At 37.1% G+C, this 24,829-nt stretch overlaps 1 protein-coding gene across 1 annotated transcript; it reads left to right on the top strand.

Moving 5' to 3' along the window:
* Window positions 1–4,197: 4,197 nt before the first annotated feature.
* Window positions 4,198–24,478, top strand: LOC130414678 (transient receptor potential cation channel subfamily M member 1). Its single transcript, XM_056740692.1, has 26 exons — window positions 4,198–4,275; window positions 9,552–9,628; window positions 10,036–10,237; window positions 10,520–10,733; window positions 10,887–11,011; window positions 11,098–11,269; window positions 11,702–11,876; window positions 11,958–12,081; window positions 14,788–14,860; window positions 14,943–15,043; window positions 15,183–15,359; window positions 16,268–16,402; window positions 16,582–16,632; window positions 16,749–16,889; window positions 16,966–16,995; window positions 17,076–17,368; window positions 17,486–17,714; window positions 17,924–18,049; window positions 18,361–18,492; window positions 20,269–20,397; window positions 20,479–20,730; window positions 20,824–20,998; window positions 21,474–21,618; window positions 22,146–22,348; window positions 22,553–22,685; window positions 22,762–24,478. The coding sequence occupies exons 1-26, from the start codon at window positions 4,198–4,200 to the stop codon at window positions 24,245–24,247; spliced, it is 5,178 nt and encodes a 1,725-aa protein (XP_056596670.1). The 3' UTR covers window positions 24,248–24,478.
* Window positions 24,479–24,829: the final 351 nt, after the last annotated feature.

The following is a 24,829-nucleotide window of genomic DNA, read 5'->3' as shown; positions in this document are numbered from 1 at the left end:
GGTGTCAATCAAATTATGACGCCGCCCCCAATCCAAACACGCACCCGCACGCATTCACACTTTACACACATGCACGCACACTTAGAGATATGTGTACAGATTAAAGAGAGTGAACACACCTTTTGTGCCTGCTGGGGTTGTTGTCTGTTGCTATGGTAACCAGGTGGGGCAGTCAGCTTCCAGGTAGCGCAGACACCTGCTGCATTATTTATCTCTGCAATGCGTTGCTACTGTACTTCGACTAAACAGTAAGAATACATACAAATATACACTGGAGAGGTGCTTGTGACGTTGAGAAGCATACCTGATATAATTGTTCCAAAAAAATATATGACTCATTCTCACACAGACAGGAGCCATGCAAACATACCAGAGTTTCTGTTGACAAGCAGCTAGGAGAGGAGGGGGGTGTTTACACAGGAAGCAAATTCATGTAGTGGGTAGACAGGACTGTTTGACCTAAAACTTGTCTACTATGCAAAACAACGAAAAAAAGCCAGACAAAGAGAGCAGGAAATGAAAGTTCAAGGCACCACTTTGGGGCAGTAATGAGAATCTGTGCTGTGCGAGCGCCCTCTAGTGGTGAGAAGCACACCAACACTGAAAACACCTGTTAGAGTTAGAAAGTGACAACTGTAAAGTGAATCTCTTACAAAATAATAGACATCCACAGCAAATGAGCAAACACAAAACTACTTTGCAAATAACATAAAGAATTGTTGTATATAATAAATGTTGTAATTTTCAAAAAATTGCTGAAAACCAATAGAAACCATCACAGATATTCTATTGGATTTAATGTTATAATGGGGCAAGCATTGGATTTAACGGAAACTATAAAAGCACCCATTTAAAGAAAAACTCTCCCCAAAACACAATAGAAATGTTAATGGATTTACAGAGGTTTATAACAAAACTTTGTTCAAGTTTATTTCTATAGCATTTTTTACAATTTATATTGTTTAACAGCAGCTACATAGAAAACAATAAAACACTAGAAAACAATAAAAAAATATGTATTAATAAAAGGTAGAAATTAATATACATATATGCACCTGTACATGGTTGACAAATAAACCGTGTCCAATGATGTGACAGCAAATGTTTAGAAAACAAACTGTTAATTATATATTTTATATTATGAATATTATATTTATAATATAAAATAGCATACAATTTATTTTTTCTTCTTTGTTGCTGTGGCACACCATAAGACACGTGTGGTTTATTTACAGCCACCCACATACAAATATACAGACGGTCATAAAACCACACAATTATTAAAAATATATACAAAACGTGGTTTAGTTGCAATTCTTTTCAAAAGATAAGCAGTTCGTAGGCTGTGTTACTGCTGTCAGCACAGAACACCTAATAATGTTCTTGTTTATAATCCTGCCTTGTCAATTATGGTCAGCTGGCTATGTGGGTTATGTCAGCGCATAGAGATCCAGCTTAAGACGGATTGAGTTTCAGCACATTCCTGAGAGGAGGCATCATGTCCAAACTCTCACCACTTAGCTGCTCTTCAAGCATCAAATATTCTTACCTATTTAGATTCTGTCATTCAAAAACATAAGCTGCAGTATAACACATACTCTATACATACTGTATAGTATATATAGGTGCCCAAGTAGGGTACCACGCTCTTTGAATTTGTGTTTACTAGTAAGAAAAAAAGACATACAGTTTGGTTTCAGCTGAATCCTGTATAACTTGGGGCCTCTGGTTTTGTGAAGAACTGACCACAACCATTTGGGGAATTAGAATGAGCTCCTAACAAGACCAGAGCCATCTGTGCTCATAAAGATTATTCGTGCCTGCTTACGAGGAGATATTATGCATTATCTGTTCTTAAAGCAAAGAATGGTTTGGCAGAGGGCAAGCGTGAATGCTTCTCCTGAACGAGCCTTTGAATGAACCTTTATTGATTCTCCACCAAAATCCCATCTCAAGTGAAGTTCACGTCAGCACAGGTATGAGCTTGTGTTTCTGTTTTCAATAGACTTTCCGCCTTTTGTTGTGTAGATATCAATGGCACAATTATCAAATGCGCTCAACTGTGGTATTTAATCTGTAAAAGTGTTCAATGATTTAGTGGATAATTGTGGTTTTATTGAGATGGTAAGCAAATCCCTTAGATTGGATTGAGTTTTATGGACTCTGGTATATCACTTTATTAGAGGCTATCAGGTGCTCTAATGTTTCTGCTTTTATATAATAATAAAAGCCGTTTTATTAAAGTAAAGGGGATTTAATCACAATTTCAAATCGGATGACCGGTGACATCATGCCAATTTTTTTGTGAAATAATCAATATATTTACAACAGCAGGAACCAGTCAAACAACATTAACAACACTTATATTACCTTGAATGTAGTCACACAGTAGAGTCATGACGTTACTATTTATCTCTATAAGCACAATAGAGATAAACTCATGTTTATATGCTGATCACATACTACGAAACTAGTGAATAGTATAATGCAATGGAAGTCGCTTTGGATAAAAGCGTCTGGCAATTGAATAAATGTAAATGATCAAATGCCACTATGATAAAATAACTGCAATAGCAATAGTAGCCATAAGGGGGCAGTATTCTACCTATCCAAACTGCATCACGTATTACAACTACAGAAATTGTTATAACGTTCTTTGTGGCTTTGCTGAAAAATGTACAGTATCTATAGACTGTAAGGGATTTACAGTAAAAGACCCGCCGACCAGTTAAGATGAATGAAGACAAAAAGTCTGAAAAACATTTTTCCAGAAGTCAGCTTCAGCACTCTCAAGGAGTTCCACAGGTCGACCTGCCTTACATCCAAAATGCAGAGGTATATAAACTAGCTACGTCATTACTTAGGTGAATCAAACTCACATGGTTGGTTATCAATATACAACCGTTTATTACAAACGTAATATACAAACATTTCTGTAGTCAAGGGATAGGAGATATAGTCCTATATATTATGAAAGATAACAAGCATACTGTAATACTAATTAAAACATGTCAAAAGGCCACTAGGTCGCCGGTCGTAATGTCCGTCTTGTGATTTCACACTCGTTCTCACTTTGCCGAAACAATACAATCACACATACACAAAACCCTCAAGGCTAAAGTGTGTGTTAACAGAAGATGGTTTCGAACAAGATGGTAAGAAGTCCCTTTTCACAGTTACACTGACCTGGCAGGAAGAGAGAGCCTAAGCATTTATTAGAGACTTAAACAATGAGTCATTCTCTACTTTCTGTATCAGAAAAGGTTAGTCTAAATCATGCTAAAATCATCTATTTAAAATAAGATATGCTGAAAAGATAGTTGATTCATATTTGTCAAAACTACACAAACGTATTTTTATTTGAAGTAAGGAAAAGCCACGGCTTCCGTCTCTTCAAATTTTTTTTCAATACGCCTTTACATTACACTTGTACACTTTTGCTTCATTTAAGGGACAGTTAACCCAAAAAGTTCTTGACCAACATTGACCACCATAGTAGGAAAAATGACAATGGTCGGCAAAAGTACCCCAGAAACATTCGCTTTCCTAAATTCTTCAAAATGTCTTTTGTGTTCAACAGAACAAAGAAAAATATTAAGCAATTTTTTCCACTATGGCAGTCAAAGATCGCCAAGATTGACAAATCAGTGATTCGGTTTAATAATGATACAAAACATTATCTGAAACCAGTTTTATCTATCACAATTTTTTGTGATACACAACTGTCTACACCAAACATTCAACCTAACCAACATCTATCAGGACACACATGTCTCCAGCTAAATCTGTCTCCTCCGTTTTCAACTGCAGTGAAAACCCCCTCCTCAAAGTTTGCATGTTTTCAAAGCCTTTTCATGCCACAGTGTCCCAAAGTAGATTTACCTTCAATAACCATTTATTAAATGCACCATTAAAGTCCCGAGCTACCAAGAGCCGACAGCATTAATCCTGATTATAAGCTGTTCATGCAGAGGAAAATAGGTCTATGTGTCAGGCGTGTCATCGAGAGATGTTTTATCCCCCATATGCATCTTTATCAGTTGAGGGTGGGTAAATTCAGAGACAGACAGGAGATGAACCTGTACGAAGCCACAGCAGAGATCATTTTATTAGAACGTCGGTGATTTGAGATGGGGAAAGCAGTGTTAGGAGTCTAGAGACGGTGATGAGTCTGTGAGGGGAAAGTGGACCGGACACATGGAACGAGGAAGCAGGAGCACTAGCGGCTCCATCAAACGGGCCTCCATCAAACGTTCACCATCTGGGTCGCAGAAGGTAAGAGCAAACATTGTGCTTTAGGGGTGTTTAGGAGTGAATTGCAACAGCACAGAGACCACAGATACCACAGAGAATGTAAACGTTGGCGGCCGACCAGATCCTGTCCGGCACTACCAAGGCTAATGAAAGATTAATCCTCAGTTTTACCGATGTGTGTCGCCTTTCGTAGTGACAGTGAAGAGGTTATCTGGTCACTATGAATCTGAGGGGATCATGGTCCCCCTGTCCCTAGAGCCATCTGCGCGCCTGGTGTGGAGTTATACATTTTCAGGGGTATGAGATGTTTGATGCTGCCAGTATTCACAAATTTAAAATTCTGTTTAAGGATTGAGTCTTCAACTCATTGGACCAATCAGCTTGAAGGAATTGGGGAAGAATGAAAAAGAGCACACAAATCCATGTGTGAAGCTTCTACAAAATTTTATTTTAATCACATAAACAATTCATTACATTACATATTGGTCACCCTTTAATATTCAACCAATAAAATGTATTAAAAAGACCTTGTCAACTCTGATAACAGTTGTATTACTGATTTTTGGTTTTTATTTCCTATAAAGAAAATCAGAGTGCCAGTTTTGGAGATACAACTTGTATCATAGAAGCATTCAGTCTGACAGCAACTAAATCAAATTCTTTCTAATTGTTTGTAGAATAATGAAATGTATAGTACTGTAATGTAATATAATATAATGTAATGTAATAAATAGTCACGCAATGCACAGACCAGACGTGTAGAGAAACACAGAGATTTATTAAGGAACAACACACATACAAGAATAACAATGAGCAATGTAAAAAGCGACTAAACATGACAACATTGGGAGAACAAAGTCAGTATGTATAGTAGAGTAGATGATGCTGGAGATCGCTGGCAGGTGTGGGTGATTAAAAATGAGTGACAGGTGAGGGAGTGTGGAGAATACTGGGAAGTGAAGTCCGGGGGGAAAACACGAGAGAAACAGGTAAAGGAACAGATGTGACCATGACAATAACAACCTTTAATACAAAACAATACAAAACAAAACAAAACAATACAATAATATAATATAATATAATATAATATAATATAATATAATATAATATAATATAATATAATATAATATAATATAATATAATATAATATAATATAATATAATATAATATAATATAATATAATATAATATAATATAATATAATATTATATAATATAACATAACATAACATAACATAACATAATATAATATAATAATTATACAACGTTGTACCACTTTGTAGAAACACATTTAATAACATAAATCTTTGAATCTTTAAATCACCTACTTACCTAAATTCTAGACCTAACCATCCCTATAGGTTAAACACAAAGTGTATCTGTCCAGTAGTAAAAGCAGCAACTTTCTCTAGTCACATCAGACTGGAGCAACACCACCATCTCTAATCCCCATAATTCCCAAGTATGAGCACCAGCAGATGGGCAAGATTAAGCACTTCAACCGACTCGCTTATAATTTCAGCAACGATTAAATGTCCAAGTAAGGAAACATTTTCCTTTATCTTACAGTATCATATTTGTAAAACGATTGTTAGATGACATGAATGCAAACAGACAGACAATCATTGACTTTCGATGGTTGAAGTATTTGGGAATGTCTAAAGTTTACAGTATGCGTTTCTGTCTGTGCCATTTCCCTCGATCAGACACAGCACAGACAAAAACAGTCTCACAATTATTCTTGTCTAAAAAAATGTGTCTTATGACTGAGAAGTCTCAGGGCTAATCAGTGACCTGTTGGTCTCATGTGATAATGGCTAACTGGATTTCCAAGCCCACAGAGACAATGAACCTCTTCAGAGACGAACCGCGAGAGGAAAAGAGCTATTTAAAAAAACGTTCAGCATATTAAAGTCAACTTATCCAGTGGTCTGAATTTCTATTGTCCTATATAAAACCTAAAAAAAATGTAAAAATGTCAAATTAAATGTTGCTGTTTGCCTATTCGATCTTTATTCTTAAAAATGTGTTAATACATCTAAAATATTCACTGAAGTTTGAAAATGTTGTTTAAGTTTTGTTTTAGTTAAGTTTTTGTTTAGTCATGTAACCTCTTACAATAATGTACACATTGTAGTAAAAACTTTTACCTTTTAGGTGTGCAAAGCCCATTTTTATATTTTGAATTTGTGGATTTGTCAAGAAGTTGGACACCATTTAACTTCTCATTAGCTTTATAGAATAGGTCACCAGACCTGACATGTGACCCGCAAAGTTGAGTTTTGGGTAGGATATTGACATCTACAACATAATTATCATGCATTTATTTACAGTGTTTTAAGTACACAATGGGAAAAATGTAGACACGCACCAAACTGTGGGAACGTTTTACAAAAACGTTTAATCTGATTTCCCCGTTTCGGCTCTCACAAATCTCTGCTGCAATCCTATTTATGAACACAAATGTCTTTAGTTGAGCAACAATGTTTAGCAGGATGAAGTCTGAAGTCTGGCTCTGTGGAAATACTCAATGGTGTTGATTGTTGCCATATTTGAGCAAGAAATCCGATTTTTCTTCCTTTTGTATGTGTTCTGAGGAAACTTTAACCAGGCTGAATAATGCCCTGTGGATTTGCGTTTTAATTGCTGTGGATAATGAGTTTAAATAAGTCGATATAAGCACGTCAAACTGGCTGAACCTCGGCGGTGGCAGGACCCCTTTGTTTTCGAGAGCTTTATTTTACCCACGTGTTTAAACAACCGCACAGGATGAGATCGTGTTGAAAAAAAAACTTTAAATCAATGATCTCATTACTTATGTGTTTTCTAAGATGGATATTTTTTTATGTTGTTGTTGCATTTGTTGTTTTGGTGTCCTTCACCAGCCTTTTTAACTACCTCAACTAAAATAGACTACGCTACGCATCCGGCCTTTTGAAAAATTGTTAACCATGTAATCAAACTTCTGTTTTTAACCAAATCATGCTTTCGCAACTGACTTATTTGCTAACAAATTGATGTAATATTTATCATGGCCATATTTCGTTTAATACATAATATCACTGGGGTTATGATATGTCTTTCTAAAGGGACAGTCCATCCCATAATAAAAATTCAGACATGTTCTTTAAAATCTGTGACTTGAAACCCAAAAGAAGATGTTTTGAGAAATGTCTCAGTGGCTTTGTGTCCACACAATGGAAGTCAATAGGGATCAATGCTGTTTTGTTATCAACATTCCTCAAAATATCTTCTTTTTTTGTCACATAGGTTTGAAATGACAAATGGATACATAAAAGATCACAGATACGCAATAAATTTCACGTGTGCAAAAGCACAATAAAACATGTGAATTCAGTGTGATCACATGTAAAAAAGAATGTATGTGTTTTGAGGGATTTTCTATTCTGCAGCATGATCTCATAAGGAATTCTTATACAAATAACTTTTTTTTAAATAGCAGCATCATCAATGCTTAAACCATCTGAATTATTTTTTTCCACACAATATGATTGGTAAAATAGAGATGACCAACTGTCTCTGTTGGGTGACCTTACAACCCGTCTGGAGTCCAGTGATGTCTTAACTAGGCCTCTTTTCAAAAGAATGCCTGTGCCCAATTCTCTCAATTATGCAAATTAGGCTTGAAATCAAAGTGGTCGGAGGAGGGTGCCCATGCTTTTCTGCCGGCCCTACTCTAGATTCCCTATTCATGACAAAAACATGACTCTCTGCCTGAATCTCTGATAAACGCATATGTGTTCAAAGCAGAAAAGGAAGTTTCGGAGGGGTTGCGATTCGTTATCAAAGTAGATTTGTTGTGCCGTGCTCCGGCGAGGGATAAAAAATACCCTGTGGGCAAGTAAAGAGGGGTCATGGGACTCCCAAAAGGATTACCTCCAACTGGAGTCATGGGACTTCTCTTGAACAAAGAGCCTGCTCACATGCTCATCATATGAACAGCCCCTCATAAAGTCATGAAGTTTCATGTCTTGTGGGATTCGTTGGGTGCTGGCGCTCTGGGAGCGAACACCCCTAGCCAGCTGCTGAGCTCCGGGAGGGACGCTGAGACTGAGAGGTTGAATTTGGGTTCCTTCTAGCAGCTCTACAGGTAGGACTCCTGCTAGATAACCAGGATCTGAGGGTTCATGTATGCAGCTGATGTTAAGGAATGATGGGATAGGAATGAGGACTGTAGGAATTGTTGGTAACTCATAATGCAATTCCAAGGATGCATATTATTCAGTGGACAACACATTCGGAACGTTGAAATCTAATAAACAACCTTCCAAGGTTTTCTTAAAGTTTATCTCGCAATGCATTAGACGTTTAAGAAGAAAAAATTATGTTTTTTAATGAACCTATATTTGTAACTTATATATGTTTATAACTTGTATACACATTTTTTTCTATGGAATATTTTGTAAATCTTTTGCATTTACAAAGACGTGTTGACTCAAAATGTTGATTGAAAGAAAATGTTGTATAGAGAAAAACATACAATATATAAATATAGTCTTTTTTAACTATATATTTTACCCAATATATATATATATATGTATATTCATTTATTGATTTATTTAGATTCTTTTATTTATTTTATTTTTTGCTCTACATAGCAACAAAAATACTGATTTGTTGAGTTTCTTGTTCTGTTTCTGTATCATGGCTGTTGTTCAGTGACTGATTTTCTGAGATTTGCCTCAAAAGTTTTGTCTTCATTAGGGCTGAACCCATAACAAAAGCCCATACAGACAATGCTTTGAAATGTTGTCCAGTGCTGAAATGCGACCAGAATGAGATGGCATGGAGCACAGATTGTAATTTAATTTGCGATGTACCAATAATTTCAGGCAAATTGTGAAATGACATGCATATGGCCATAGATTCTGAGCAGTTAATGGCTTTGCAATGTTAGCAGCAGAAAGTTTAAAAGACCTGCAGTACAGATTATCTGTGTACTAGAATATTCCTAGAAGTACACTTTATTGCTATATGACAAATTCCCTCCTAATGGTGACCAAATGCCTTTCACTCATTTGGTATTTACATAATTTCTCTATGTGCCATTATATATACAGCTTGCACATCTCATACATTAGTACGGATTTTAATCTCAAAGAGGATTTACTGTAACCATTCAAGTTCTCTGTATCCGGGTTGCAAAATATTTGCAAACATTTTACATAAAATTGTTCATGTACAATGGTTTCTAAAATTAAGCTTTGATAAATGTAAAACTTTTTGTCAATAAGAGTTTCTTCAGTCTAATTCACCCCTTTATCTTTCACTTTCTCAGTGCCAGAAAGCGTGGATTGAGAGAACCTTCCACAGAAGAGAATGCATCCATATATTTCCAGCCAAGGACCCAACTCGGTGAGCTTTTCTATTTCAAACCATTTCAATAGAACCACAAATAATGTCGCTATTGTTTGAGGCAAATTACCTCTTTGACTCATTCTGTTTTGAGGCTTTTCGAAGTCTTATGTAATGAGGGGCGACGTCTGACATCATAAGCCCTTTTTACAGATCACTGTGCATGCTTGTAGAGCTTGGGTCTTGCCCACCACACTTCCAGGATGTGCACTGATGCATGTGTCAGTTGAACACTGACCGCTCTTTAGACACAGCCTAATAGACAAAAACACATCCAAGAAATGGTTTCCGTAATTAAATGTCAACTAACTGAGTCACTCGAGCGACATTTTGTTACGTGCGATAAAATACCTCTATCAACCCTATTGGAATGTAATGTGTGCCATTATTGCCTTGTGTTTTATCAGGTGCGCCTGCGGTTACCTTGTAAATCAGCACACCGCCATTCCGGCGGGTTCGGTGACCAACAGGCCTTCAGATGACAGCCAGCTTGTGCAGGTGGACCTGCCTCAAGAGAAATGGCTGGCGGTCAGACATACTCAGACCACCCCTACCGACGCATACGGCACCATCGAATTTCAGGGAGGAGGATTTGTGAACAAAGCCATGGTATTTATTTTTATTTCGCTGTCGTTGTTTATTTACCCTAATGCTTCAAACCACAAAGACAATTCTTCAAAATGTGTTCCACATAAGAAAGAAACATATACAGGTTTTGCATGACGTGAGGGTGAACAAATAATGACCGAATTTTCATTTTTGTTCACCAAACCGCTATAGTCCATGAAACCACTTACAATATCTACTATACATAACTGTGTATACTTCGCTTGGAGTTGAGGATAATCGCATGTTTACTTCAGTTTAACAGTTGTTAAATCTCTCTTACAGTACATAAGGGTATCATATGATACCAAGCCGGACAACTTGCTGCATCTAATGGTGAAGGAATGGCAGCTGGAGCTGCCCACTCTTCTCATATCAGTCCACGGTGGCCTCCAGAACTTTGACCTCCCTCCCAAACTCAAGCAGGTCTTTGGAAAAGGTCTGATCAAAGCTGCTGTGACCACCGGAGCGTGGATCTTCACTGGTGGAGTAAACACTGGTATACAAGTATACAACGACCATTAATGCACACAACTAATGACCAATTTGACAGAATCTTTGGGATGCACCATTCTTAAGAGAAGCCAATCTGATCTGCTTTTGGAGATATGATCAAAGTTTTCTTAATATGTCGATCTCATTCATAATGCAGGAGTGATCCGTCACGTTGGAGACGCTTTGAAGGACCACTCTTCCAAATCCAGAGGGAAGGTGTGCGCTATAGGCATCGCTCCATGGGGGATCCTGGAGAGCAAAGAGGATCTAATTGGAAAAGACGTGAGCATGATGCATGAAAAATAATGTTATTGAACGATAACAAGCATGGAATTATAACTGTCCTCCAATGTCTTGATCCCATTCAGCTGACCAAACCGTACCAGGCGATCTCGAACCCTCTGAGCAAACTCGCCGTTCTCAACAACAGCCACTCCCACTTTATACTCTCCGACAACGGCACGTGTGGGAAATATGGGCCGGAGGTCAAACTTCGCAGGCAGTTGGAGAAACACATTTCCCTGCAGAAGATTAATACTCGTAAGTGCCTAGACCTTGTCTTATCTGTTTTGGTTTTCTCTAAGCACATGGGAAAGAGCGCTAAGAGTCCGAATGGCACAAGATACATTCCGATGATCATTGAGGGGTTGAAAGGCGTCTGTGACCTGTGGGTTTCCCTTTGTCATCCTATGCCTGGAGCTACTGTTAAGGCAGGGACAGCAAAGGGAGGCTCAGCTGTCACCACTCACATCGGCCGATCCGGAAACAGCACATTATAATAATTGCTCTTTTATTAATCATAAAAGGGCTTTTTGTTTTGATTAATACGTGTGCATTTATTGTAATTGAAAATAAGATTAAAAACGAATGATAAAACATTCAGTCTAATGTGCATGATATGCGCAATCCCTGTATTGAGAATTGAAAAACATTTAGGTAAATTATATTTTTTGTTTTGTCTCCGTGTTCCAGGGTTAGGTCAGGGTGTCCCGTTGGTTTGTCTGATTGTGGAGGGGGGTCCGAACATCATCTCCATCGTGCTGGAGAGTCTGCGCGAGGAACCGCCCGTGCCTGTGGTGGTATGCGACGGCAGCGGCCGAGCCTCGGACATCATTTCCTTTGCACATAAATACTCAGAAGCTGAAGGGTAAGAACCTGTAGGCAATAAAAGTTAGCAAACCACAGATAGTTGGAAAGGTAACATTTTTGCAATCGAATTGAATTTCAGGCTGGTAAATGATAATGCAAAAGAACAACTGCTGGTTACCATACAGAAGACTTTTAACTACAACAAGTCCCAGACTGCACAGATTCTGCTCATGGTCCTGGAATGCATGAAGAAAAGGGAGCTGGTAAGTCTGTGTTGTAAAACAAGATCACCCAATATAAGGCTAGAAAGAGCCGGAAAGCCAGTATATTGAGTTCAAACCCCACAGGAAAGCTCATACTGATAAATTGTGTAGCTTGAATGGATTATAAATTACTTTGGATACAACATCTGCCAAATGCAAAAATGCAAAAATGTAAAGTGAAAATTAAGATTAACATCCATTAAAGGGATTCTTACATCATTTGCTCATCCTCGTGTCATTGCAAACCTATATGACTTTCATTCTTCTGCAGAACTCAAGAAGATATTTTGAAGAATGTTGGTAACCAAACATTGACTTTCATTGTATGAACAAAACACTGAGACGTTTCTCAACATTTCTTCTTTTGTCACAGACGAAAGAGTCGTTTATAGGTTTTAAAGAACACGTGAATTAATAATTATCATTTTTAAGTGAACTGTCCCTTTCACAACTCTTTAACTCACTGTTGGTTTCTCATGATTTGGCGCTTTGAATAAGTGAATAAGTACAAGAAGAACCATATTTAATAATGTTTACAAAATTAGAAAAAGGCAATTAAGTTGCAATAGTTGAATGACTGTCAAAATATCACCATCAATAAACTTTACCTAGTATCCATTTTGTCATGCATCTTCATTTATTTGTCCTTCTCATGCATTCATCTATAGGGTCCTTTCTGGGCTGTATTTCATGTTATCATATCCTTTCCCCCTGCCTTCTAGAGCAGTGGTTCTCAGCTGGGTCCAAAAATGGGTCACATGTCTGTTCCAACAGGGTCTTTATTGGAAGAAAAAATGCTTTTTCAATATTTTGCATGTTTTGAGGCCTATGCAGTTCATGGCAAGCGGGACCACTAATCTAGAGCACTTCTCACTTTAACAAACCATCTATCCCTAAACCATCAAAAGATACATTATATACTGAACACTGGTATGTATTAGTGAACTCTCGAATCTGAGGTTTATAGCAATATGTGTATGTGTGTGTTGGCACGGCTTTAAATGAGGGTGAGTGATGTGTTAAGTATTTAGTAATACTACTTTGGGACAGGAGATATAATCTCCAGCTCTACACATCTGGACCGGGATCTGTGTCGTACCACCTGTTCGTGCCGTCCAGCCACGTTCATTCACCCTATGAGTAGATGGGGAAGGTTATTATTCTTTAATCCACACTGATAATTATCATATCACTTTGTCAGGCATTATGGCCTAAAAGAGAGATATGTTAGGTCAAGTAAAACATCTACATTCGTTTGGTTTTGATGGACTGGACAGAAAACCTGATGTATGGAAATACATGTAAAACACATGCAGTGCTTAACAGATTTAGTAGACCACCACGCAGTGTAAGGTTTGTGCCAATAGTATTTTTAATAATAAATAATATTTATTGTTGTTATCCAAGAGTTTTTCAATGTGCTGTTGTACAAGAATTTAATCAAGAATTTTATTCAGATGCCCATTAACACTTATTTACTTGCTGTCATTCATAGACAATAGGTTTTAATGGTTGAACATTATGCTTATTAATCTCAGATTTCTGTGATAAGTTCAATGTGCCGACTCAAATTTGGGTAATAAAGACTGTTTAGTTGGTTCAGTTTGAAACATTATCGTTATTTTATCGATTCGTATAAAATGTTTAGTTTCAAATATAAATTATTTGTGTTTTATCTTTAGTATGATAGGTGGCCTATTATAATTTGCTAAGCACTTTATATACAGTATATGTTCATGGATGGATTTACTTAATTTTAACATCTCACATACTTGTAAATATATGGGACATGTGCTACATTTCAAAATAATACAAATTGGATTTTTCATATAGACTGTATCAGCAACATCATAAACGAATGCTATGTGGCCCAAACGTGACTTCTGGTAGACCTCCGCAAAATAAACTATAACTGTAAAATATTAATTAAACAAATATTAATATAAATGAAATATAAAATAAATTGTTATAACCAAACACAGTCCAGAAGTTAACTTCGGGCAAGGCATGTGTCTGATGAAACCATCTATATATACGCAAAACATATGTGATATATTTCTAAAAACAACTTGAAATTTTGACACAATCAGACAGATTAAATATACATTTAATTATGTTTAACTTTAATTGACATCATCCACTGTGACACAATCTTAGCAGGTGATGGTTGCCTGGACAAGCTTCCTAATGTCCAGATATGTTTTGCTTGAGAAAAACTAAACATAAATCCAACCTTCATTCTCTGCATACATTCATGTCCACTAAGAGTAAGCAAAAAGTGATTGTAACAAGAAGTGTGTATTGTAACCATAAGGTATGAATCTAACTGACCACCGTACGTTTTTCATTAGCAATGCATACTAAATTCCAAACATCTTGGATCTGCTCCATTAATCCATACCAGCGTGGTTGCATTTAACATTGTCTCACAAGTAACTGCCGCTCAGAGGTAATTGCATTTAAAACCAGACGTCTCATATCAGACAAGCAGTATTATTTGCTTTGAGAGCACATTATGCAGCATGTGAAATAGAGTCTTGAGGAATTGAACTCCTGCTGACACTGATAAAATAAAGCAATTATGCCTAGAGACTTTGGAAATTTGGTCTTGAAGCGCGTGGGCTGAATTCACGTGCCTGTATACACACACATCCATGAAAAAGGAAAATGACCTTTCTCAAAGTTTCCCGTCTCTAACTTGTGTAGATCACCGTTTTCCGAATGGGTGCTGAAGGACAGGATGATATTGAGATGGCTATCCTCACTGCATTGCTGAAAGGTATCCTAAATATGCAGACCACACATAATACCAAAAACGGGTTGGAAAATAACTAAAGTGAGCTTTGTTTTGGTGTTATCAGGAACAAACGCGTCAGCTCCAGATCAGCTGAGTTTGGCTTTGGCCTGGAACAGAGTGGACATCGCACGCAACCAGATCTTTGTTTACGGACACAACCTACCAGTGAGTGAGCAACTTGCTTCCAATCCAAAGCAACCTAAAAACATAAAAAACAAATCGAGCCGTTTTATTCTGAAAAAGATTCACAGAGATGAACAGAGATGAACAGATTTTGAAACAAAGAAAATATTTGTTTTTGCAGCCTGCGAGTGCCCTCGCCGGTGCCATCGCTAGCAGCATAGCAGCAAACCGAGACAGGCCAAAAAGAGTAACTCAACGAAACAAAGGAAAGAACAGAGGAAAAAAAGGCAAAGGAGGCAAAGCCAAAGCGGAACAACCAGAGGAAACAGACCCCAGGAAACTCGAACTACTCAACTGGGTAAGATAGTGTGTCATGGCATGGCAAAAATTGGACTGGCCCCAAATATGCCAAATGCATCACACTTGGGCAAGTCATCATTCTTTAAAGGGATGGTCAGCCCCAAAAATAGTTTGAAGAGTTTCCTATAATTTTTCTAAACCTGTATGTTTTTCTGTTTTGTTCTGAAAAACTTTTCTTCTGTACAATAAAATCTAAACGTAGATGCGGTCACCATTCACTTTCATGATATGGGCAATTCCAGCGTTATGGATGTAACATTTTTAGTCAAAACTTGAAATTCTTAGAGAATGTACCGTATTTTATCTCCAATAATATTAAAGCATATTTATTTTTGACTAAATCTGATAGAATCCAGAGCAAAAATATATGTATTTTAGCTTTCTATTTTAAAAGTCCAAGCGTTATGGATGTGACAAAAAGGATGCACGTATTTGAGCGACAACATACTTTGTAGGATTTCTGGGATTTATGTGCAAAATGGAAGCAATATAATACCCAACAAATGGACAAGGGATGGCTCTTCACAGACAACAAAATATTTATTTGATTTTTATTTTCATGTGCCTATTTATGAAGAATATTGACTGATATGGATTTTAGAATTGTGATACGGATGCAACAATTCACTTATTATTACAATTCACAATTAACATTTTAAGAGAGACTTCACATGGGTATTTTAACCAAATGTTGACGTCTGAGCTATCAGTATTGTAAAAACCTTTGATGACATTTTTTTCATCTTAAGGTTGACATTTGCATGGAAAAAAATATTTTTTTTTTTAAAGCAACAACACTGGAATAAATATTCAACATCCCCTATATTCACGTCTTGTTTTTCTGGACAATGGACACAGTACAGTATGTATAGCAAAGTGTTATTTATCACGTCTCATTCTCTTTAGGTGAACTCTCTCGAGCAGGCCATGATGGATGCTTTGGTTCTAGACAGAGTGGACTTTGTCAAGCTTCTGATAGAAAACGGCGTAAACATTCACCATTTTCTAACCATCCCTCGATTAGAGGAGTTATACAACACAGTAAGTACTGTGACCATTATCATTTTAGAGATTATCACAAAGGACGCACAACAGAGCATGAGAACAATGCATTAATCCTCGCCTAAAAAAATCTACAACACCTGCTGTCAGGCCTTTATAATATTTAATAATAACTTAATATTACACAATCTAATGGCTTGTAGTATTTTTCTTAACAGAAACTTGGACCTGCCAATACTCTTCATATTGTATTAAGAGATGTTAAAAAGGTAAAGCTGAGTGAATTTTGGTTTATAGATTTTTTTTATTTACAAAATCTGACGTTTAAGTTCATAACATTGATAACACCTCATGATAGGTAATTTTTTTTCTTGCAATTTTTAAGGGGAACTTCCCACCTGATTACCAAACCACACTGATTGACATCGGATTGGTGATGGAGTACCTGATGGGCGGGGCTTATCGCTCCAACTACACTAGGAAAAGCTTTCGAAATCTTTACAACAATCTCTACGGACTAAAGAGGGTAGGACACATTTGTCAAATCCAAACTTTGTATTGCTTTATGCTAAATATTTCACAATGTTTTGTTTTTTTGCTAGCCAAAAGCCCTCAAGCTTCTTGGGATGGAGGTACATTTTCGTTCATCTTTTGTAAATTAACTTCATAACAGCTCCTAAAAAATAGCCCACTCACAAACTTACCTCATTAGGATGATGAGCCCAGGTCAAAGGGCAAGAGGAAGCAGAAAAAGAAGAAAGAAGAAGAAGAGGACATTGATGTAGATGACCCAGAGGTCAGCCGCTTCCATTACCCGTTTCATGAGCTGATGATGTGGGCAGTGCTGATGAAGAGGCAGAAGATGGCGCTGTTCTTATGGCAGAGGGGGGAAGAGGCGATGGCTAAAGCCCTGGTAGCATGTAAGCTTTACAAAACCATGGCTCATGAGTCTTCTCAGAGCGAAATGGTGGACGACATCTCCCAGGATCTGGATAACAACTCCAAGTGAGTCCCTTTGAAATGGAATCACTGCTTCTTATATTGTTTCACATTTATCAGAACAGATTCAGATCAATATCATTAAAAAAGTTAATTGCAAACAAGGTTACTCATTTGCTTTAGGGAGTTTGGAACATTGGCCTATGAGTTGCTGGATCAGTCCTACAAACACGATGAGCAGCTGGCCATGAAGCTGTTGACATATGAACTGAAAAACTGGAGCAATTCCACATGTCTGAAGCTGGCAGTCGCTGCCAAACACAGAGACTTCATAGCCCACACCTGCAGTCAAATGCTTCTCACTGACATGTGGATGGGAAGCCTGAGGATGGGCAAAAACCCGGGACTGAAGGTCCGCTGCATTCATAATGTCAAAATTTCTGACAGTACTGTAATTGAGAGTAACTTTTTCAATTAGTATTGTAGATTTAGTGATCAAGAACGAGATCTTAATTCTGTCACTTTCTTGCTATGAGCAAAAATATGATCCCTTGTTTTTGTGATTCATCAGTATGATTTATGTTCTGTATACCTGAATGTGATGTGTCTTCATGTGTCCAGGTGATACTGAATCTCATCTTCCCTCCGTTCATCCTGCTGTTGGATTTCCGTCTGGGTGATGACAAATCGTTTCAAGTCCCTGCAGATGAGGAACAAAAGTCCAAAGATGATGAGAAGTCTGGAAGGGTAACAGCATCACAAATAAACCAACTCCTGTAGATCAGTGCACCAGACATAACTAAATCTCTTCATACACTGTATAATAAAAGAAACATAATTTCAACTTAATGCATCAGTAAACAAAGATCTAGTGTGGTTACACGTTTTAAATAATTAATGCTTTAGTGTAGATATGGCTTACATGATACAGTTTGAACATTTTCTATATATTCTTCTCCAGTATTTCAAAAACTGAGTACTTACGTGAAATCATGTTCAAACAAATCCAGGGAGACTCAAGAAATGCATATAACACACTGTAACCCATTTTCCGTCAGGATGCAAATGCAGATGCAGCTTCAAAGAAAGGAGACGAAGAAGAGGGCAATGAGAAATTGAGGCGGATTCCTATTGGCAGGAAAATCTATGAGTTTTATAACGCTCCTTTCACCAAATTTTGGTTCAATACAGTGAGTATTTGGAAAGTATTATTTTTGCATGATATTAGATGGAAAAATACTAATATTCTTCTCAAAGTATATTTACAATTATGTTTTAATTATGTTTTATTCTTTCATTTGAGGACATTTGTCTTACTGATTAAACTGATAAATTGCATTTTTACACTGGCCCAAACCAAGTTAACATTGTATCATAAAAGATTTAATGACAATATTTTACCACAAGAAAGTAAAATCACACGAGATCTCAATTATTTCTTCTAGACATCAATGAGATAAAAGGAGAGAAAATGATTTTCTTTAAATCTTCTGTGTCTTTTGAGAAAAAGAGCCAGAAAACGTCACAAATGTCTCCATTAGGGTCCATTCACATTTTACGTCTTTTGCACATAGGGAGCGATGCCAAAAAATGTCTTCTGGTTCTTTTTATCATATTTTCTAGGCGTTTCGGCGCCGCATCGAGATGGAAATATTTCAACTTTTCCGAGTTGCACCGCAGGTCATGTGACAAAATGGAAAGCGCTGTGCCTCGCGGGTTCCACGCTGTTTTATATGCGAAATTGGAATTTCACAAAATGATCGAAGATTTGCATATGTTATTGAAATTTCAATATGAAGTCAAGAATAACTCATTAAATTTACCCAAAGCCATTGAATATTGATATTTGAAGTCAAGAATTATTTATTTAGTGTATAAGAAATTCAAAATTTTAATATGAAGTCAAGAATTACTCAAAATTTACCCAAATCCATTGAATATTGATATATGAAGTCAAGAATTATTTATTTAGTGTATAAGAAATTCAAAATTTTAATATGAAGTCAAGAATTACTCAAAATTTACCCAAATCCATTGAATATTGATATATGAAGTCAAGAATTATTTATTTAGTGTATAAGAAATTCAAAATTTTAATATGAAGTCAAGAATTACTCAAAATTTACCCAAATCCATTGAATATTGATATATGAAGTCAAGACTTATTTATTTAGTGTATAAGAAATTCAAAATTTTAATATGAAGTCAAGAATTACTCAAAATTTACCCAAATCCATTGAATATTGATATATGAAGTCAAGAATTATTTATTTAGTGTATAAGAAATTCAAAATTTTAATATGAAGTCAAGAATTACTCAAAATTTACCCAAATCCATTGAATATTGATATATGAAGTCAAGACTTATTTATTTAGTGTATAAGAAATTCAAAATTTTAATATGAAGTCAAGAATTACTAAAAATTTACCCAAATCCATTGAATATTGATATATGAAGTCAAGAATTATTTATTTAGTGTATAAGAAATTCAAAATTTTAATATGAAGTCAAGAATTACTCAAAATTTACCCAAATCCATTGAATATTGATATTTGAAGTCAAGAATTATTTATTTAGTGTATTAGAAATTCAAAATTTTAATATGAAATCAAGAATTACTAAAAATTTACCCAAATCCAGATTATTTACCTCGACAATCTAAAGTACATTCATTTTACACCTCCATAGTAGTCCTGAATTTGAAAATCTGTCTCATCTCTCATACTAAAAGCAATACTGTAGTTTTTACCTTTAAATAATGTCTCTAAAATTATTTCAGTGGTAGAACAATGTGATGTGATGGGAAAAGGTTAAAAGATGTTACATTTTTGTGCTCAAAATATGATTGAATTGTGCAATTCTAGTGTATAGTACTGTATGTATTTGTATTTATAACCATATTAATTGTAGAATTTATTGCAAAGTAGTATAGCTATACACTTAGCCCATACTTTGTATTGGACAGATTTCCTACCTTGGCTATCTCATGCTGTACAATTATGTAGTGCTGGTGAAGATGGAGCGCTTGCCGTGCATACAAGAATGGATCGTCATATCATACATCATCACCCTAGGCCTTGAGAAAGTCAGACAGGTAAAGTTGCAGTCACAATTCGCAAGAAAAAATAATGCACAAAACTAGTTTATAGAGTATGTTCTGGATGTCCTTTTGCAGATCTTGATGTCCGAACCAGGGAAGCTGAAACAAAAGATAAATGTTTGGTGTGAGGAGTACTGGAACATCACAGACATGGTAGCCATCTCCACTTTCTTGCTCGGGCTACTGCTTAGACTCCAGAAGGAACCTTACATGGGTTATGGCCGTGTGATTTACTGCGTGGACATCATCTTCTGGTACATCCGGGTTCTGGATATATTTGGGGTCAACAAGTACCTGGGACCCTACGTCATGATGATAGGAAAAATGGTAAAGACGATTTGCTCATAGTTCCTAAACATGTATACTTAGAAATCAAATGATTTCGTACTGTTGTTGACTGACCTGCTTTATGTCTGGCAGATGATCGACATGCTATACTTTGTGGTGATAATGCTAGTGGTGCTGATGAGTTTTGGAGTGGCACGGCAGGCAATTCTCCACCCGGATGAGGAGCCCACGTGGCGCTTGGCCCGCAACATCTTCTACATGCCGTACTGGATGATCTATGGAGAGGTGTTTGCAGATTCGATAGACCGTAAGACTAGAATTTATAGTAAGACTTTGTTTCCGTAGATCGACCTTAAACAATCCAACTATATGATAAATCCTGTGGTCCTGCTGGTTGCGGTTTCCACTTAATCATGCTTGTGTTGTTGTCATTCAATGATGTCTTCATAACTTGAAGACAAGACAAATAAATCTCTAAATTTGTGGCTATTATGGTATTTTGAATAGTATACTTAAAAGTGACAGTAGTATTGGTAGTATTATTTTTTATACATACACCTGCTGTTTGTGTCTTGATTCAGATATTGGTTTTGATTCACACTTACAAACATTCTCTTGCTTTCCTGTCGCACTAAAATCCTTTTCTTCTTTATTTTTCTTCCTTTCTGGAATCTCCCAAAGTTTACGCAATGGAAATAAACCGTAAGGAAAATGATACGTATTAAAGTTGGTGTTAAAAATGTATGACTGGTACTGCAACAAGAAAGATTTTTTTTAAACAGCCCCCTGTGGTGACAACTTGTATGATGAAGATGGGAAAAAACTTCCGCCCTGCATTCCTGGAGCCTGGCTCACTCCTGCCATTATGGCCTGCTATCTGTTAGTAGCCAACATCCTTCTTGTCAACTTGCTCATTGCTGTTTTCAAGTAAGAATACTAATATTTGCTAAATGATTCATAATAATTTTTCAAGCAATTTAAGCTCCAGTTTGTAATTTTTTGGAGGATCTATTGACAGAAATGTAATATTATATACATAACCATGTCTTGAGGTGTATAGAGACCTTTTTGCAACTTCACCTCTACATGACGCTAAATTTCATACACTGGACCTTTAAGACGTTTGAGCAATGAATTTAGCTTTTTTTTGCTGTGCTTTGCTTGATGGTATATTCCTAGCTATGTATGGTATATCAGTATTGGCTAATGTTAGCTTTCAGTGATCAATATTGTAATTGGGATGTTCAAATGCTTTGATGGCTGGTTTCACCTGAAGCATGTCAAGTTCTTGAAGCCACAATGGCAAAAATCCTCAAACATCAGCTGAAATACATGAAACGTAAAAGAAAATATCTACTATTTCTACTGGCCAAAATATCTGATGTTGTGCATCCCAACAATCCAGTAATGTTGATTTACATAAGAATCAATTTTTATTTGTTTCTTTCGTAAAGCAACACCTTCTTTGAGGTTAAGTCCATCTCCAACCAGGTGTGGAAGTTTCAGCGGTATCAGCTGATCATGACCTTCCATGACAGACCTGTGCTGCCTCCACCTCTCATCATCTTCAGCCACCTGTACATCCTGTTAAGAAGACTCTGCTGCCGCTGTGCCAAGAAGAAAGAAGGAGAACTAGACGAGAAGGATAAAGGGCTAAGTGTGTTCATGAACAATTGAGTTTTGAGAGAAAATTATGATGAAAGATGATAGTGATGATAGATGATAAGATGCAAGTGGTTAACTTGCATTTGCTGCTGGTGAACAACAGATCCACCAGCTAGGCCAACAATAGGTACAATGTGAAAATTGGAGGGTTAACCTATTAAAATAAATGTTTATTGTATTATCTTTGTTTTTCAAGAGCTTATTCTTACCAATGAGGAGCTGAAGATGCTGTACGAGTTTGAGGAGCAATGTGTGGAGGAGTATTTCAGAGAAAAAGAAGATGAGCAGATGTCCTCCAACGATGAGCGAATCAGGGTTACAAATGAAAGGTATTTCCAACTATTTTGTCCACATTTACTTTCTTTGGCAACATCAAGATCTATATTCTTCTTTATCCTTTTATAGAGTGGAGAACATGTCCATGCGACTTGAGGAGGTGAATGAAAGGGAGAACACAATGAAGGCCTCGCTGCAGACAGTGGACCTTCGTCTGTCCCAACTGGAAGACATCAATGGTCGAATGGTAAATGCACTGGAAAGACTGGTGGGAATCGACCACTCAGAACTGAACCGGACACGCTCAACAGCCTCTTCCACTTGTGACCCCTCCTCTCTCCAACGTCATAGCAGCATCAACAGCGCTGATGGGTACAGCCTCTATCGGTACTACATGGGTGCTGATGACCGTCCACTCGAGGAGAAAGAAGGGGATCTAAGTAAACCAATAAGCACTACAAACCTGAACACAAAGGAATACGGGCAAAACCTGGAAGTAGATCTTCCAGGTGTGAAAAGACGTCTTGGGTCATGTGTGGACATCCGTATATTCCCCTGTGAGAAAGGGGCTGGGAATGTCAATCAGGTTGAAGGGACACAGTCAGACTTGACAAACCCTGTAGAACCAGAGATTCAGACTGATTCTTCAAATCGTGCTCCTCTGAAAGGAGCTCTGATGATGGAGAAAGCTAAACTTGAGTCGACTTTTTCCTTCCCTCTAGAAAAGGTCCAAGCACACAAATACTATCCAGCAGAAACCCAGAGCACAACCCAGTCGTCTGTACGGAGGTGCCGGAGCACGATTTTGCTCGATCAAGCAAGAGAAAGAGATGAGGTTCAATGGGGCGAAGGACTGGATGGCTCTCCATCTAGCAGACGTTGGAGTTCAAGCTGTGATCACAAGGTGCACTCCAGTTTTTCCAATCAGACACCAAAGGTATCAACTGTTAGGCCCTTGGTGGATCAAATTGACACGTTTAGCAACAGCGCCAGGGTAGAGCAACATTTAGACCTGCCTAGGCATCAGAGCCTGAGACTGACCTCCAGATACAGCAAACAGGAGATGGGTATGCGGGATGGGGAGAGTTCAGCTGGAGTCATGGGTAACAAAAATACTCAGCCGATAATGAAAGATGGGATCTTATTAAATGAACGGCAACACTCTGAAGAGATGACTAGCGAATATCAATCTCCAGATGCAGATCAGGCACAACAGAAAAATGGGAGTGAAGAACAAAGTGAGAGGACTGAGGAGAACCAAAACCTGATAGATACAGAACCGGAGCTGACAAAGGAACCAGAATGTGGACTTGAAGAAAGTCTTGGAGAGGAGAGAAGTCAAGAGAAGAATCCTGGAGAACAGGTGGAGAGCAATGAAAACGGTACTGGTAGCCAACTGTTTCAGCCTGAAGATGCAATGTTTCTTCCTGGAAGATCCAAGAGTTGGTGCACAAAACCTTGCAAGTCTTTAGGGAACAGCTTGAAAAGATCCCACGGATCCAGCAGTGAAAGGGACCTCGCTGGAGCATGTGAAGACTCTGCTGATCCAGGAAACGTTGCACAGATGACAACAGAAGACATAACATCAAGCGAGCCACACCAGACAAAGAGCTAAAAAATATATAATAGGCTCAACAAATAAAATCTTGCTTTAGATTCCATATATGCACATGTAATACTATAGACATCCACAATGAATGTTTGCGAAGGTGTCTGAATCAATGTACCAAGTATTGTTAATGGTTTATTAATTGTGTGCGTTAAGAGTAGTTTATTAGTGTGTAAATTTAAGGTACAAAATAGTATGTATTATGAAGTATATCATAGCACTGGTCGAATATGGACATTTTTCACAAGCCTGTGATGATGCTTTCAACGGTCATGAGTATCGTAAAAACAATTTTAGTTTTTTATATTTTCGTTTTAAAAATGTATGTACATTTCTTACACTATACTTCAATTCGCATTATATTACTTTTGCATCAAATAAAAAAAAAGGTTAACTCTCTTTTGACTGCCGTTATCAGACTCTCGGAATTCTTTATTTTTAATTTTGTTGAAAGTAGTGAAAACACAATTGTTGAGTTTTTCTTTTGCTATATGAGCATATGAGAATGCCAAAAATATATTTCACCGCTATAGAAGTTTACCCAACCAAAAAGGCCTCCCGCCGCAGTAAAACCCGGAAACGTGATAC

The sequence above is a fragment of the Triplophysa dalaica genome, chromosome 24, assembly GCF_015846415.1.
Source record: "Triplophysa dalaica isolate WHDGS20190420 chromosome 24, ASM1584641v1, whole genome shotgun sequence".
Classification (NCBI taxonomy): domain Eukaryota; kingdom Metazoa; phylum Chordata; class Actinopteri; order Cypriniformes; family Nemacheilidae; genus Triplophysa; species Triplophysa dalaica.
This window is presented reverse-complemented; position numbering and strand designations above follow the sequence as displayed.